The sequence below is a fragment of the Lactuca virosa genome, chromosome 5 (assembly GCF_052849685.1).
Source record: "Lactuca virosa cultivar CGN04683 chromosome 5, Lactuca_virosa_CGN04683_v6, whole genome shotgun sequence".
NCBI lineage: Eukaryota > Viridiplantae > Streptophyta > Magnoliopsida > Asterales > Asteraceae > Lactuca > Lactuca virosa.
This window is the reverse complement of record NC_136430.1, coordinates 153,064,870-153,083,890: the sequence shown is the minus strand read 5'-3', so window position 1 is coordinate 153,083,890 and position 19,021 is coordinate 153,064,870. Positions and strand designations below refer to the sequence as shown.

The 19,021-nt window shown below is 37.3% G+C and overlaps 1 protein-coding gene across 1 annotated transcript; it reads right to left on the bottom strand.

The window, feature by feature from the left end:
- Positions 1-7,584: 7,584 nt before the first annotated feature.
- On the bottom strand, positions 7,585-17,509 carry LOC145113547 (adaptin family protein). The gene is made up of 11 exons (XM_079049616.1): positions 17,309-17,509; positions 16,410-16,926; positions 16,085-16,209; positions 13,655-13,853; positions 12,435-12,663; positions 12,175-12,341; positions 11,876-12,085; positions 10,616-10,726; positions 10,219-10,395; positions 9,576-9,941; positions 7,585-8,119 (listed from the first exon to the last, which is right to left on the bottom strand). Exons 1-11 carry the CDS (start codon positions 17,359-17,361, stop codon positions 7,820-7,822), a joined length of 2,454 nt encoding a protein of 817 aa, XP_078905742.1. The 5' UTR covers positions 17,362-17,509; the 3' UTR covers positions 7,585-7,819.
- Positions 17,510-19,021: the final 1,512 nt, after the last annotated feature.

Genomic DNA, 19,021 nt, shown 5'->3' with positions numbered 1-19,021 from the left:
TACCCAAGCCTAAAACTCTTCTACGTCAAGCTCTGATCAGAGAGCATTTCATCACAACATTCTCTCGCTGACTAGTGGGTACTACGGCTCCCCGCAGTATCACAACGACCTCTCACTGAATAGTGAGTACTACGGCTCCCCATAGCATCACCACACCCCTCACTGAATAGTGAGTACTACGGTTCCCCGTAGCATCACCACAACCTCTCACTGAATAGTGAGTACTACGGCTCCCCGTAGCATCACCACACCTTTCTGCACTGACTCATTGAAACTGCAGCTCCCCGCAGTCTTATCGCACTTACTCTTACCACTTCACAATCTCATCCTCAGGTTGACACCATACTGCGATCATTAACTCATGCTCTGCGGCCCAGCATAGATAGGTACACACACACACCCATCCGGGCTGAGCATCACTACTTCGGACGACCACCGTCGTGACAAAACTTCTTTTTCTCGTTGCAATTCACATTCTCAAATAAATCCATTTGATGTCAATTAGCTGAAGGGTCCCCACCGAAACCATAGACACTTGATACACCACTCGACATCTTCAAACTCAAACTCAAAATAATTCCGAGATTTTAGGTCATTAAACTCGGATACTCCCGGAATACCATCACAACGCCTCGCAGTGTCTTGACTCTACCACTGATCTCATACTCATGGCATCATACTCAGATACCGCATTGCTTCCCCGGAACCTCGCAACCGGTCTTTCTCTCGTGCCACTTGTAACCCCGGAATACTCCATCCCCCAATTTAAAACACGGAGAAATTACCAACGACTCAGAACACGAAGTTGACAATCCGAAACTTCCTTCTCTATTACTCAAAACTCATGCAAGAATACTCATAACGACCCTGAAGTTGGTTGCCCAATCAACTTCTTCCCTTCCCATACTGTATATAATAGCCCATACTCTGAACCAGAAATTCTCAACCGCCGAACTAACCTCACAAACCAACCACCTCGAATTCACCATTTTAACCTTGAAGGATTCCTAACCACCATAAGGTCTCCGACCAACGGCCACTTGTCGTGGTGACACTCATCCTTTCTCAAACATGTACCACATGCACTATCTCCCTCTGCACCTCTCATTGACCACCAATAACCCTGATCTCAGGAATTTGTACCGCAGGCCTCTCTATCCAGTTCTCTAACCGTTCTTGAACAAATCTCTTATCTCCTCAAAAGTACCCGATTCTCCCCCACTCAGGGTTCGAACCATCACCAATTGGTTCGCCAACAATCTATCCCACATACTGTTTTTACCAATCACATCGCACCTACTCTTGGAAGGTGATACGCAATGCTCGATGATCTCCCCGATGGAGGTCAAGCAATTCCAAATACCCCGAATCTCCGATGAAATCCTCAGAAACTTCTCATCATGACTACCTCTAGTCTTTCAGAATCTCGTACCATCCCACTACCGGACATCTCAACTGTCCAGTCGTAGCCCTGACTCTCAGTCTGAAAATAACGAACTATCATATTCCTCATCCTCGACTCTTTAACCAACGTTCCATCACGTGGGTTGTAATAAGAGTGGAGTCCTCATTACCACACTCGATACTCATCATAAACAATAAGAGCCACCACCCCAATATTCCCTTCTTGATCGTCTGATTCTGCAGCTAATACATGCCCTACTATGCTCAAATAGGGTGTATCATTGTCCTTAATCATCTCAGTCCCCGCTGACAACCTACTCATGCTCTAACATTACCTCTCGGCAAACACACTGCCCAAGTACTCTGATGAAAGATCGTAACCAAAGCTACCCCACAGGGCTCACCCCCAATCTTGGAAACCGAAAATCTCAACACCTCTCCTGTTCCCCACAGGAACAGAAATAACACCGCGCAGGTCACAGAAAATGACATCTCCACCATCGGCTGATTGCTCAACTCATGCCGTAATCCTCCATAACCTCCATCTTTACTCATTTTTGAGTCTTGCGACTCCAATTGGCATCTCCCAACAATCCCTCGGAGCTAACTCGATTTCCCTTTTAAGGGATGCTTCACTAAAACTCGTTCATCATGGCCCTCTAGCCCCATACTCTTTCACCTCTGATCTTGATCTAACCAATCACCACGGAATAACTGGTAGAACTAATAACACTAACTGCCACGGGTCATGGTACTCGAACCATGTGGCCACCTCTCGATCTGCTATGAATCATGGTACCCGAACCATGTTATCTCTTCTCAATCCGCTACGAATCATGGTACTCGAACCATGACATCACCTCTCGATCTGCTACAAATTATGGTACTCGAACCATGAAATCACCTCTCGATCTGCTGCAAATCATGGTACACGAACCATGAAATCACCTCTCGATCTGCTACAAATCATGGTACACGAACCATGAAATCACCTCTCGATCTGCTGCAAATCATGGTACACGAACCATGAAATCACCTCTCGATCTGCTACAAATCATGGTACACGAACCATGAAATCACCTCTCGATCTGCTACAAATCATGGTACACGAACCATGAAATCACCTCTCGATCTGCTACTTAAAACCTCCGGAATGTTCCCTGTATCGAGTATGTGTCCTCTGCTTTCAGTAGTACGGGCCCATACTACCTACCACATCTACCCATACTTTCCACACGGACCATCCCCGAGTTCCTAAGTAGCTGCTCGACCTTCTCAATCACCAACCCCGTCATGCGTGTTCGCTCCTCTGCGAAATATCCTACTCTGTCAGCGTACTCATCTGACTAGGGTCACCCTTTCCTAGGCTCTTCCTAGGTTCTCACACTTCTCCGCCATCAGCTGCTGAAGAACTCCCTATGATGCCAGCCATCCACCTCCTGAATATCGTCATATTCACTTAGTAGCTGACTCTCATCATCAAGAGTTCCACAAAGCACGAAGCAAGCAGCATTTGGGCATCGAATAATCTCTACCAACACGCAAAACCACTCTAGGTCATTACCCACTTGCTCTCCTCATACTCAAAGGATACCACCGAACCCAAGCAACTATACCCCACGCGGGCATCTGACTACTCCCTCAGTAGACTCCTTAGGTGCTTATCTAGGTATCTCTCCTAGATTACTCCTCTACTCAATTCCCCTCTCTACAAGGATTCCTGCTGGATACTCTTACTCAGCACATACTCGAAAGCGCAACACAGATAACAGCAACTCCTAGGCTAAGGCATCACAAATCAGGCCACTCTAGTCCTAAAATATGAAATACCTAGCCTATCTCTAGCATGCATAATATCTCATAACACATAAGGTGAGGGTATTTTGGGAAATCACCGTTCGGGTTCTGGCTGATTGTACACACTGCTCTGTCTCGTTTTCTCTTATAAACTCTTGCTCATTTTAGAAAAATCATTTATTCTGAAATTTTTCCTCAATTCCTCAGTTTGAGTCCAGATATACCCGAAGGTGCATCCGAATCCCTCAAACAAAGGCTCTGATACCAACTTGTAACACCATAAATTTTCAAGACAATTTTTCTTTTGAAAAACATATGATTCTCAATACACATTTTCATAAATCATCATTTGTTTAGTTTACAAAACACAATCCCTTGTTAATTACTTAATAATCCAGGATCTTCGAAACATAATTATTTCACTGGTGTGTACAATCAAGCCGGTGCCGTCCCGAGATACTGAGAACACCTGAAACACATAACACATAACACGGTAAGCACGAAGCTTAGTGAGTTCCCCAAAATACCACATATAACACATATTAGCCACTCGAGGCTATAACTCTGTGGGCCCCCTGGCCCTAACTCTGTGGACCCTCTGGTCCTAACTCTGTGGACCTTTCGGTCCTAACTCTGTAAACTCTGGAATACACACAGCATAAATCACATAGAAATAATGCAGTGCAACACATCACATACATAGCATACAAGATACTCTGTCACATAACTCTAATTACCACTCAAGGTAAAGTATAGTGAGAAGACTCACCTCGCATGATGTTGGATACCCTCTCGTGCTCGATAACCCGACCTAGCCTCCTCCTATCAAAATGATAACATCTCTAATAAAAATCCTCTCATGTTCTCATCCTTAATAATGGGTAGAAGACCTTTCTACCCTTCTCTGACCTCTCTTGAATCAGCTTGACCAAAACCCCAAGGTCAACTGAAGTCAACTCTAGTCAACGGTCAAACTTTGACCAGACTCGTCGAGTGCACATGGGTGACTCGGCGAGTCCAAGCGTGTCCCTTGAATCCTCCTATGGCCTCTCACGGCTCGTCGAGTTAACCCTTCACTCGACGGGTTACCACGGGTCACGAATCGCGGGGCAACCCGACTCGACTTGTCGAGTCCCCTTATGGACTCGGCGAGTTTCCTCCATGGCAACACTCAAAAGACCTTCTGAGGTCAGATCTGTTTCTCTAACCTATAGATCTGACTTCCCAATGCTCAATAATCACGTAAAGGTTCGATCTTTACACTCATGCAACACACATAAGGCTTCTTTTGGTGAAATAGCTTCTAAAATGGCAACCTAGGCTCATATCTCAAAGGGAACAGCATAAAGCCGAATGATTGGGACTCTTTGGACCTCTTAAGGTCCAGATCTAAGACTTTCTCCACAATGGGACCTCATATGCATCATAAACTATCCAAGAAAGGGTAAAGAAAACCCTAGATTCAAGGATTTACACAAAAACATAAGGAAAGGGGCGAAATACTACCTCAAAATGGAGATCCTTGCTTAGATGTCTCAGAATAACAACCTCCTTTGGTCCTTCAAGCTGAATCCCTTCACTTCATTTGAAAAACCACACCAAAATTACTTGATTTCATCACAAGAACTCTTCCTTGGCTCCAATGGCGATTTAGGGTTTCTCACAGGAGATATGAGGCGCACCCAAGGTCATAAGTTCCTTTAAATAGGCTCCAACCCCGGAACTTAGGGTTTTCTCTGCCCAGCACCTACTCGGCGAGTCCATCCTTGGACTCGTCGAGTCCGCTCATTAAATCCACGCGGCAATCTCGACTCGACTCGGCGAGTTGGTCCCTCAACTCGTCGAGTCCCTCCTCAAATCTCAAGATTAACATACATAATCATGTCCCTGGAAATCCGATCGTTACAGATTTTGGTGCTTTCTTGTTGAATAAGAAGGCCATTGAGGAAGGTAGTGTTGCATGCAAGCTTGTGGATCCAGAAACTACCTCACATTGTGCATCTTTTGAAGGTATAAAGTCCATACCTTGCTGATGTTCTTTCTAGATCTCTTTAGATGGGTTTTTATGAACTTTTTGTCCCAAAGTTTGGACCTTTGTGAGTATGGGTTACTCCAGAGCATTTTGGCTATCCTTTTAGATGTTTTAGAGTGCATTGATTCATAAAAGTGGTTGTTTGATCGTTTCCATTGGCCCATGCATGAGTTAAGTGACCTTGAGTGTTAAAAAAAAGTTAAGGTTTTGTGTTTGAGCCCTATCTGGCCATGCAAAGGTTTAAAATCAGTGACTTTATGGGTTAAGACATTCAATAGTGGTCAGATCTGAAGTTGGGATAAGTGTCTTAAAGGATTAAGACATAAAAGTTGGGGTTTGGGGACTAGGCAGAGTACGACGGGCGTACTCGTGGCTACGCCCGGCGTAGCCAGGCCCGTCCCTAATTTTGTTGATTCGAGATGTACGCCCCACGTAGGAAGTGTACACCCCGCGTACGTTGACTTGTTGACTTTTTCTAACTTTACCTTTCGTCAAAAGATTTAGGGTTTTGGACCATGGAAGGGCAAAATGGTATTTTTTTTCCCTTTAGGGGCGTAGTTGTGGGATTTGGACCATGAGTCGGGTTATGACCTTAATTGACTATGGTTACTTGTTGTGCTTATTAGACGGAGTCTAGTTCCGGCAGTTCGGGAGTGAGATTTACCAGTCATCAGTATCAGGTGAGTCTCCTCACTTATTCTTACCTGTGTGGTAGAATAATTGTATATATATTTACATGTGATGACCAGTTGGGTCTAAGTGTTATTATTGTGTATGTGTTGTATGTATGTGTTGAGACTTCGAGTAGTCTCCCGGGTTGTTGATAACCCACAGGACGTGTGGTGGCCCACTGAGACTTCGGGCATGGTTGTTGTTAACCCATAGTTGTTTATTTGTGTTGTGTTGTGTGTGGTATTTTGGGGAACTCACTAAGCTTCGTGCTTACAGTTGTTGATTATTTGTGTTTCAGGTATTTCTGAGGATCGCAGGAAAGCGAAGGTCTGATTGTACACACTCGCTGGGAGATTTGTTACTGGCATTATGTGACACTGATATTTGCAGTGATGTTTTGTATTTGATACTTGTGTTTTTCTAATGGTTTGGTTTATGAACAATATTTTGGGTAAATTAAAATGAAAAATTTTGGTTTGAAATAATAGCCTTATATTTTTCATTTTTTTATTCAGATGTATATTTTAAAAAAGAATTGCTTCGTTTTTGGATGGCGTTACTATTATTTGGTAGAACTTGCAAAATACAAAATTTTAATAGAAAAAATAATGCTAGAACACACTTACACTTCATAATACTGGATTACTTTTTTAAAACAACCATATATTAAAAAGTACTAGCAAGAAGATAGGAACAAAAACCAATTACAAAAAAGTTTAGAGGTTATTGCATCCAGCAAACTCAATTAAAAGAGTTTTCTATTACGATTACAAAACCACAAAAATGACAATTCTCTTATTGAGTCAAATATCTCCTCTCTTCTCTTTGTAGTAGCCAATAACATGTCATTCTGGAACCTCCATAGAAACCACACCTTTGTGCAAGCAATCACATCTATCGCTTCCTTTTTGTAGAACTATATCGCATATTATCAATCGCGTAGAACAAATCATGAACCATGTCAAACAAAGGGAGTTGAATATCCAACCATTTGAAGATCGAATTCCAAGTTGTTGTTGCCACCTCGCCCGTTACAAACAAGTGATCCAACCGTTCTATAGCCAAAGTACAAATTAGACATAAAATAGACGGAATGTCAAACCCCCGGTATTCAAGATTAAGCCCGATAGGAATTCTGTCAAGCAAAATTCTACAAATCAAGATATTTACTTTCCTTGGGACCATTTTATTCCACCCAGTCTGATGATCTAAAGTAGGTAAAGTAGTCTCATCAATCCATCTTCTAGTCTCGCTAACTGTAAAATAACCTAAATTACCAATATCCCATGACCATTTATCCTCCTGAACTGCCAATAGTTGTACAACAATAACTACAAACTGATACGGTCTATTAACTGATAGTTGAACATCAATAACTACAGAACTCAAATCCTGTCTATTAGCAATAGTAGAATCTCCTCGAATAGGCCTTCTCCGAAGCCAATTCCAAATACCTTCAAGTCGCCTATTAGCAAGAGTAGAATTTTTATCGATTTCCAACTTAAAAAGCCTGGGAAAACCGCATTACTTACTGTTTGTTGCATTTAACCATTGTTTGTTATTTATTATATATAAGAATGAATTTGTAGAAAAACCCAGCTAAACACAATGAAAACTCAAGAGCTCACACATTTCAGTAACAAAATACTAAGAACACTTACGAAAATTCCCCTGTCAGCTTAATCTGAAAATAAATTTATTGACTCGTTATCCAAATCTCATGTTACTTCGGTTACACTGTTGAATTCTACTAAATTTTTCAGTCAAACAAGGTAAAGAAAGAAGTCATCACATGACACTTGTCATTTTATTTACTCCACAACACATACAACCAAAAATCACAAACACAACAGTTTTCCCATAATCTAAACATGTCTTTCTTGGAAGAAAAAAAAAACAAGATCCAAAAGGGGATTAGGAAGCGATGATACCAAAGTTTGACAAGGCGGATTGGAACAAGGTGAAGAAGGGTTGGGATGCAGTTTGATCATCGGCTTTTATCTTTATTTGTGCTTTACACGTAGAGGAGTTGATTATACACTCCACTAGAAAGTTTGATGAATCTGATGCTTTTTGTGCGAAAAAGAAGAACTTGAAATTTGGGGATTTCCCACCCGAAGCGATACAATTGATGTGATGAGCTTGCATGTGGCGTAAAAGAGGTTCAAGGCTACTAGTCAATGCTGCCACACCTTGCGGACTTATAGACCCTTCCTGCAATTATATCAATCATTATAAATTTCTTTTTTTTCGTTCCATCCAAAAAGAACAATATGGGACACAAAAGACGTAAATGCCCTCATCCTCTTACAATTTCCTTAAACTCTGTGCCTATTCCATTTATTTTGGAATGAAATGGATCTACATCCGTCTGCCCAATCATCTAATTTTTAATCTCATCCATTTGAAATAGAAGTGGAATTATATACAAGTCTAAATTCATTACTTTCACAAAGTTTGTTAAAATGGATAACATACAAGATACAGTCCAATCTATCAAATAATGGTATCATCTCATCAATAATAAAATTTAATCGATAAATATCTTTTTTGTTTATCTAAATATTGTCTTTATTTGTCCAAATACCCAACTTTGATGCCAACAATTTAAATAATAATAATAAAAGACAACCAACAAAAAAAATGGAGAAATTATTGTAAAAAAAATTTACCCAATGAAGGTGCATTGTTCTTTAAATATGATTACAAACATTACCAACAAAGAATGATCCAATTTTTTTTGTATAAAGCAAGTTAGGAGGTTCTAGACACTTAAATATATCTTTGCGACTTTTGAATCACTCAACCCATTAGCAATAATATATAGGGAATTGCAACGTACTTTACTCTTTTTACCAATATGGGAAATGCACATCAGAGCAATGTCCCTAAATTTGTTTACACATACATACTTAAATAGCAGCGTATTTACAATTTATTACCCATAATAACAACGCACTTACACTTACATTTCTTTATTATTGGTAAAAAGTAAAGTCGGATTGCTATTATCATGTGAGTAGGTTGCTATTATGGGTAGAAGAATATAAGTAGAGAGCTAATTATTTATGGTTAAGAAGTTAAAGTAAATAACCCATATTGATCGCAATACATTTGTTTTCATTTTATCCTATTATAGCATTTTTCTTTTAAAAATCTACCAATTATAGAATGTCATGCAAATACTAAACAATTTTCATTGCTATAATTGGGCAGTTTTTTTTTTAAAGTACAATGTCCTAATAAAAAGATTGAAAGTACAATGCTATATATATATTTTTCAAGGCACAATGCCCTAATAGAAAAAAAATAAAAAAATGAAAATACATTACTGAAATAGAAGACGATGAAAGAAGGATGCCATAAATAACAAATAAAAGAAAGCAAAATTGCTATTTCTTGCATTTAGGCATAACATATAAAATCAAACATAAAATAAAATCAAAGTTTTAATTTTATGCATGCATGAGCATGAGAAATATAAAGCAATTTAAGATGTTGTCCTGGTGAGTGGTGACCACCAAATTGTTGAAGCGGTTTTGTTTTTAGCTATTTTTATTAAACTTTAGCATATGAGCCATATATGTAAATTTAATATGCAAATTGAGCATCTTTATTCATCAGTTATAATGGATGGATAAATGAGAAGAATATGATATATGGAAAGAACCTGTGATACTGCAACGGGAAGTTGGCGCCATTTCTGCTGGAAAGTGGCTGGATCAAGCACAGGTTTAGCGTTTAGCTTCAATGGAGGAGGAGGAGGAGCAACGGACAATCCTAGCCCAAATATGTCATCAATGGTGGAGGTAGGTTGTTGGACAGATAATTGGGATAAAGAGTAGTCATTGTCGTGGGCCCTACTTTCTTCTTTTTCAGTGGTAGTCAAAAGTAGATCCCCGTCATTGGCTTGGAATTGGATGTGGTCTACATCTGCTGCTGCTGCTGGTGGTTCATCACCAATGGACAAATGTCCAAGCTCTTCTGAGAAGGCATATGGTCCTTGATGTTCCTTGTCTGTGAACATGTATGAAGGCTGCAATGCACTTTTAATTTATTTTTATCTATCATCTATGCAAAAGGACGTGGATGCCCTCTAGAAAATTTGTCCACTTTAGTCCCGTCCCGTCCCGTACGCAACCTTAAGATTTTAGGGCTGGCTATCTCTCTGTCTTTTGCACAGACAAGAGATGGACATAATTGCAACTTCCACTTCCACTCATATCATATGTTATCTGCTTTATCTCGTCGTCACCATTAAGTCAAAGAAACAGTTATTATATAAAGAGAAGAAAAGAAATTAACAAGGGTACCTTCTGGTATAGGACAGATAGGCTGTTAAACTCGTCAAATATACGATCTTTGATCTCACTGCTTTGAGTATCGGCAAACACTGAAACAGCTTGCTTAACAGGATTTACAACACTATTTGCTACTGAGACGCTATGTTGCAAAAGCCTGTAGTAAAATAAAGCCCTATCATGGACATCCTGCACAAACAACTTTTTTATTTAACTACACCTATCATATTACAACATTCTACTTTGAAAATATAACTTTTTTAATCCTGTAACAGATCATTTTCAAAGTGTCCCCTCCCCTCCCCTAATATGATATGATATGATATGAATGAATAAAAGATTGCAAGTTGGATGCTATAATCGGGTAGCCTAAATATTAATATTATAGTTCAGAGTTTTGTATTTGAACCTGATGCATATCAGCGAGACCAGCTGCTAATGCAGCACCCAAGGCTTTTTGAGTCTCTGGTGGTCGTCTGAAAAAGCATTTCATTACTGCTGTAAGAAGATGCAAACGTACCTGCCAAAAATTAAACCATCATGGATTGTGGCATTAAAATAAATAACTTAGCCAGTGTTTTGTTTGGTATCAAGTAATATTATAAAGCTAGAATCAATGGAATACAACATTAAGATGGAATGAAAAAAAAAAAAAAAAAAAAAAATCATGTTTGTTTACCACATATAATATATGAATCATTCATTCCTCAACGAATTATGCTATGCTATTTTCCATTCCATGGGGGAGGGGTGTTTCTTTTCCATTCTTTGATGGAATCGAATGATATATTTACTTTTATTGTTAATATGATCTTCAATAACATCAATGTCTTAAAACATTAATTAAATTACTTTTTGTTATTTTCTGATAATAACTAAAACTATTTTTTGAGATAATTCTATTTTTATTAGTAGCTAATTTTTGAAAGTAACTTCTTTATGTATTTGTATATATGATACATTTCAAACCAAAATTAGATATTGGTTAATGTGCAACTTATTTAGTGGTGTATCTCGTTTTGATTATTGGCAGATGATTAATTCATACATGTAGTGATTAGTGTAGTGTGTAGATGATCACCACTCAAGAAGTTATATGTACATATAAATGTATAACATATATGGTTTGTTGCTCACAGATTAGAGATTTTGATAAATGTATATTATATCATATATATGGTTTGTTACTGTGTTTGGTGTGCATTGGACCGAAATGGGACAAAATTTGCAAATATGTCCCACCTAAAAAAAGATGGATCCAAGTGGACAGTACACTCATCCTCATAATCAAAAATATCCTTAGTTGTGCAAAAGACAAAAATAGCCCATGAAAAAATCTCCTCTCCCTATTCTAATAAAAGAATAGTTTTATTCTCCTTTTGACATGTTAGGCCTCCTAATTAATGCATATTTTATTCTTTTTTTGCCATGTTAAATTTCTAACTCTAATTACATTAAATTAAGAACATTAGAATAAAATTATAAAGTGATGTAATTTTATATATTTATTTAAATCAATGATTATAATTTTATATAACTAAAAAATCTCTTAATTAATAATTTACTTAAAATAAGTAATTAATAATTTTGAGTTTTTACTATAAAAGTTTAATTAATTTTGTAACCGTGGTTCCCATGGGTTATATAAACTAGTATATTATATATATACCTCCGGAGAAGTCTCATCCTCCCAATCCTCAATAAGACCTTCCAAAGCATAAGGAGCATCCTGCATGTCTTGAGCGTACTCCCCTAACATCCAAATAAGAGCTGCCTTGGCTTTAGGTTCCTGAACATTGTTGCTGCTTATGTTCCCAATAACAGCAATGCAATCATGACTCCATTGTGGGTATTTTCGCAGCAGGTCTTTAACAAGAACCTAAATCAAAAATTGACCATTAACACTAACCTAATAATATTATATAACTAACATTACTAAATTAAGCATGAAGAATTAAATTCGCATACCAGTGTTTCTGCAGTTACATAGTCCTTTTCCATCTCCAGAAACTGAAGCAGCCTATCAACAATGGCATTTACGTCATATTGCTGAAGTGCAATTTTTCCAACAGCTCTGATAGATTCCCTTGCAATGGGAATATCAACATTTGCAGCATACTCGCACAGTTCAGTCACTAATAACATGAATTCAAAACAATATTTAATTATAATATATATATATATATATATATATATAAATATATCAGCTGAATTCAATCTTCACTTGCCTATTTCATAAGTATTGCTCTCATTTGCCACTGCTGTCAACATTTCAAGCTTCAACTTCTTAACATAAAAAGGTTCGTTGTATTGACAATAGAAGTGTTTGTAATCTGAAGCAAACAACATCGGTGCACGCATAACCAAAAGATGTAAGTGGCTAAGTACTGCATAAGATTGCTCCGGACTCCCAGAGCTCACAAGGGTAAGTAGAGGGGCTTTGATACGCTCATATACCTAAAAACCATGAATTAACAAAACATTATAAAATCACCCACAAACAGAAACAACATTTCTTCAAGAAAAGATTAAATTATTAATTTGGTCCCCTAATGAAAGATCGATAACTTTTGGTTGCAAAAAGGTTGTTATTGTGCCAGAAACGGAAATGATGAATTAAAAAGGGTTGGACAGAAGAACTTGAACTCTCTTTATTTTTTCTATTGGGTTAAATGCAACACATAACAATGTATTCTACTTATTTGTTTATTAAGTATCATAATTTTATTTCTTCCCATTACAGCAATGTATGTCGAAAAACCAATCCAATAGAAACAATGTCATCCGAATACAAAACAATTTTCGCTCCTATAATTGGGTAGATTTTTCAAAGTTTACAGTCCTAATAAGATAAGATTAAAAAAAATGCTTTAATAAAAGAAAAGACTGTAAGTACAACGGTGTATAGAAAGAAATGGAAGTAGGAGGTTATAATACACAAATAAATTATAAGTATGTTGTTATTTCTTGTATTTAGCCCTACATAAGCTGAACCCCTCAATACACACAGACAGAAGACAGATGATACACAAACTGAGTTAGTTACAAGAGTTGAACCCACCTACTGTTACTTAAATAAACAGTTTCTAGTAGAAAACTGAAAGAGGAAAGTAGGTAACCAACATTTTCCCACATTGTATTCATTAGAATTTTAATACTTCAACTTAAATTACTGGCTGTGAGTTATCTATAAATGTGCAAGTCACATAACAATAACATTGATGAATTCGAATTCTAAGATTTTAAACCAGCACAGCACACGACTTACAGTGTTACTTATGGTAAGTCCTGACTCATAATTACGGATTTGTTTACAAACATTATTAGCTGAGATTTGAATTCGTTATTGATTAGGTAGGAACATGATAACATTTTAATTAGAAACATCAGCAATTGAGCCCAGATAAATACTATACGAGGAAAAGGAAATGTTTTTTTAGTTAAGTACCTGTTGATGAACGTCTGTCATAGATAACGTCAATTGTAGAAATAACTTTATGGTTGCCAAAACAACTGCACCATTTGCATGCTGAAGTCTGTCTTCTAAAAGATTCATGATATCGAATATTTCATTGCTATCAGGTGGTGCATACTTTGAAACCAATTCAAGAATAGTACACTGAGCCCATTCACTGAATTCCTTGATCCTGCAAACCAGCTATACAAGATTACTTGTTTGAAATTGAATCACATCATTGAGGCTGCATTCGTTACACATGACAGGCTATTTTCAATGATGAGGATGAGAAAGGCATATACATCTTTTGCACAAGCAAGAGATGGAGAACAAAATTTCCAATTTTGTATCCATCCAGTACAAGGTCAGCAGCATGTTTTGTCAATTTGTATTTTGTCCTGTCTTATCAAAAGCCCAAAATACATATTTATAATTATATGTGATGAAAACAAAATTTTAATCTAAAAATATTTATGAAACTGAACTTCATTTCTTTCAAATTTCAATTCTTCCTCCCGAAAACATTCTACCATATTTTAGACCTTGCATTTTTGCTCTCGTCAATGACATGGTTTGATCATATTTCTAGTCCCATTACCCTAATATTTTGTTTTACATCACAGTTGTACAGTACAGGGACTGCAATCCATTAAATAAACATTCACATGCTAATATTATGTAACACGCTAACATTACTGCCAACGTCATACAAATTACAAAGATGAGGCAATCAGATTCAGAATACAGATATACCAATCTTGCATCACCATTCCCAAACTACCTTAATAGATCACATAAGCCAACCCTGAAATTAGTAAACACTAAACACTAAACTATTTTTTACAAGATTCCCATAAAATACGAAATAACGAAACCGATCTGGTTATGGTTTAGACTACTTCGGTCCATGACCCGGATATAAACTTAGGGTTTTCTAATTAAAAAATATAATGTAGTTTTGAATATGAACTATATATATATATATATATATATATATATATATATATAGTTCTCTAAAAACTCTAGAACCAAACAGAATATTACCAGTCATACTACACTTGCAAATTCAACCTAGTGGATGGTAAGTGATGAAGAATTGAAGCAAACAATGGATGATTCATGGAGAAAACTGGAATTGATGAATGAAACAAAATAGAGAATACAATCTCCTGATCATAGGATGAATCCCAATCCCTCTCTCAAAGGTGTAGCCAATGAGCCAATCTCACTCTACAGACTAATACGAATCTAAGATATTTCTGCCTGACTAACAATGCAAACCTGCCCTCTATTTATTAGCAAACCCCTAACAAACTCTCCTAGAAATTACCCTTTTACCCTTCAAATATTTAACAATCTAATTCCTATCAGTAAGACAAGAAAAGAGTTTGATATATACGGATCAACTTTGAAACAGGTTTTGAGAAGATGGCACCGATTTACAAGAATATAATTATGTATCAGCTTCATAATACACTCCACGGAACATGACTGAAAGCCTTTTACAAATTTTCACAAGGATTACCAACAATATGTACAAAATATGGGGAATTGATAAAGGCTTCTGTTAATATTCCCATAAGCTTTTGTAACCTTGCCCCATGACCGAACTAGGGTATCTGATGTCTATAAACTTTTGTACACTTTTTATTAGTATTGCATACCTGTTTTTAACATGGAATCAGAGCAAATAACAAAAACTGAACCAGTGCGCCAAGTAAGTATTCAGAGCTATATAATAACTGTCCATGGGAAACATATGTGCAGCCTAGTTAATAAAACTAAATAGATTAGCATATATATTGGCTTACTAACACAACTAAGCCTTTTCTTTCAGAAGTATCATAATTGTGTGACTTTTTTAGATAAGAATCTAAGATGGGAAAGAAGAGACTTTGTTTGTTATTGAATCAGAAAGAATACTCTTAAAGGGTGTGACCGAAGCAGATTTTAGTATTCAATGAATATACCACATTCAAGAAAGGTGATATCAGCAAATACATAAATAATACCAAGTTAACTTGGTGATTATAACACAAATACCCTTATTAAGACCTAGAGTAACCTACTAAGATGCATCGATGAGATGAGACTCAAGATAAAGCTTACTTGTATTTAGTTGTATGTTATGTTAAAAAAAAAAAAAAAAAAAAAAAAAAAAAAAACAGATACAACCAAAACATTTTGGAGGAACAGAAAGAACAGACTGCTGGAAAAAAAAACCTAATGAGGTATTTGACCTTATATAATATAACAGTCGAGGGCATATAGTGAATAAGATAGTAAGTTAACTCCATCATCCCAGAAGTAATGCTAGATAATGAAGTGGATCAAAAAACCTTGAACTCAGATAACAACAACAATTACTAACTTCAATGAACCATATAAAAGTTATCATCAAATAAAAGATAAACCACATACCTATTTAATAGGAAATATATAATTGGTTTGCTAATCAACGCCTCTCTCTCCCTTACAGCTTCCTCTGATGTACTTGCTTCCAAGCCCCATATCTCTTGTAGAGCTGATAAACAATTTGCAACCACCTGCACAGTTTTACATTTACAATATCTAATAAATTGATTCTTAAACTGTTGCATTAGATAAACATACTGGACATCGGTACACTTCCGCCACCTTAATCTATTTTTAAATTAAACTAGTGTTGCCAACATATGGAGTACCAAGAACTAGCTGTAGAAATGTAACTACTGGAACATGATGACAATTTACAAAAGCAACTCACCTGGGCATCTGGATCATTAAGCATTAAATGTTTAAGAAGAGCTGGGAAATCAGCATCCAAACAAGTAGAAGCAGATATATGATACAACTTGAGCACCCCTACAGCTGCAACCATCCTCACATAGCTATTCCCATCTTTCAACCCAGCACCTAATGGCCCTACCAAGTACTCCACCAGATTCGGCACTCGAAGAGAACACAAACTCCTCAATGCCAACCCTCTTATCATTGGGTCTTCATCCTTACAATCTCTTTGAAGAAAGTTTATTGTAAGCAGGGCAAGATCAGGATTATACTTGGCATAGTTACCAACATACAGGTAACACATTTTCTTCAAAACAATATCTGAAGTAGCCGAGCACATCACCATCTCGCTGAAAACTGAGGATACATCAATCCCGACAGTCATGTATGAGATCACCTTCTTGAAGAGATCTCGTTTTGAGTCATCAGTCCCAGGTGCCCGACTCCCAGCCAGCTGTCGAAGCTGCATCTTCAGATCCGAGACCTCCCCTTTACTGTTGGATTTTGGAATTGAACATGAATTAGAAGTATCATTATCATTATGCTTATTATGAGCTAAATCTGAATCACTAAGTCCAGTGTGCGATTGTGATTGTGATTGTGGCGGTGTTCGCCCAAACGAGAAAAAAAACTGCATCCTTTTCTTCATTAATTTCAAGTAATTAGGGTTTCACACTAACTTTTTCGGTCATATAACCTATAAGTGTGTGCGTATAGCAGAAGTCTAATTCGATGGATCCAAAGCCTTGGAATAAAATCAAAAGGCAAAATAAACAGAATATTCATACGTGTAAGATTGTGCAATTTGGTATAATATGGATCAAGAAAATTATGTATTTGTGTCTTGTGAGAAAGAGTGCGAAGGGTAACAAATACCCGGAGGGTTGAGAAGGCGAAGGAGATCGCTGAGATTGAGCCGGAGGAGCCATTGTTCGATCGCTGAGAAAGAGTGCGATGTGACTTGTGAGTGTAATTGATCTGTAGGTAACAGCGTCAACTTTCACGGGCGAGAAGCCTTGATTACGGTGGACGATGTTGTTCGAGTGTGATTGTATTTCACGTTCTTACTTGGATACATGAGAAAAGACGGCAAAAACAAACATTTTTTATAATAAGTTTTGTATGATTTACCATTAGTGGATCATCAATAAGTTAAGATAAACATTAATTTTTCACTTTTTTCAAAAAGCCAAAAAAAAATTTGGCTTTTCCAAAAAGTCAATAAATTGATGGAAAAACACTTTCAAACACACCTTAATTTATAAAAGATCATATTATATACAACCTCACCAACTTTCATTCTTTTGTTGGGTTGATGATCTTAGAAGGGTAATGAATTTTGGTTTTTGTTCACATTTAGGTTTATGGTTTTTTTTACATATTTGATCATTAAATTTGTTTGACATGTTCAAAATATGGTAATATGATTGATAATTACAGATTTACATGTGATATTGTCCTATTATGAACAGGTCAAACAAGTTTACTAGTCAAATGTGTACGAAAAAACAAGGTTACCTAAATATGGACAAAAAACCAAAGGTCATTACCCTTTTTGGTAATATTGAGTTCTTTATGTTAAGTGTAAGTAGTCATAAGAAACACTGATATGACATGGAATCGGACCATCGGGTCTTGGTGTTAGATATGGACTGTAGATTTGAAGTAGGTGTCTGTAACATCCCAAAATTCAAGGCCAAAAATTTTATTTTTAATATAAGAAAATCGTTAATAACTTTGTTCCAGACATTGAAAACATTTCAATTAAAACAAATATCAGAATCTAATCCCAAAGATCACATAATGCGGAATAACATTGGTGAATGCGCTGCGATCGTCCCGAGCTCCTTTTTCTTGAAGACTGAAGATACCTGAAACCAAAACTGTCGTAAGCACGAAGCTTAGTGAGTTCCCCAAATACCACATACCATACTTATCAACCGGGTCATACATGTCATACATATTGTGAGTCATACATATCAAACATATCCATAATCAAGTAAGGTGCTATATGCCAAACATAGTCTTGCCATTATGCCACGGGTTGCACGTGGTCTTTCTTGCCAAGCATGGGGCCACCCCCTCGGTCTTACAGACAAGTGCCAAGAGCCACCTCCTAGTCTTTCATGCAAGCATCACAAAGACAACTAACATGCATACTACTCTACTTAGCGAATCAGCATACAATGTGCCAGGAGCCACCTCCTGGTCATTCATACATAATAGCATACAGTGTGCCAGAAGCCATATCCTGGTCTTTCATACATATTGCCTAGGGCTAACCCCCGGGTCTTCCTACCATACATAATAACATACTTTGTGCCGGGAGCCGCCTCCTGGTCTTTCATGCATAATGCCTAAGGCTAACCCCCAGGTCTTCCTATCATACATAAAATAAATGGGTCGGCATTGGTGCCTTAGACCCATACAAACAGTGAGGAGACTCACCTCACAAGCTGACTGTAGAACCCTACGAATAAACCTTTCGCCGCTAGCTGGCGGATCCCCGAACTGCTAGTCTCTCGACTCCCCGAGCTACCATTACCCAAAATGACAATTAGTCCAAATCAATAATCCTCCTTAGGATAA

Excerpts from the sequence above, each read along its gene's own strand:
- LOC145113547 (XM_079049616.1), bottom strand. The coding sequence starts at position 17,361 with ATGGCTCCTCCGGCTCAATCTCAGCGATCTCCTTCGCCTTCTCAACCC. Across the intron at positions 12,086-12,174 it reads ATGTAACTGCAGAAACACTG|GTTCTTGTTAAAGACCTGCT; the intron begins GTATGCGAATTT and ends TTTTTGATTTAG. Across the intron at positions 9,942-10,218 it reads TATCTGTCCTATACCAGAAG|CCTTCATACATGTTCACAGA; the intron begins GTACCCTTGTTA and ends AGTGCATTGCAG.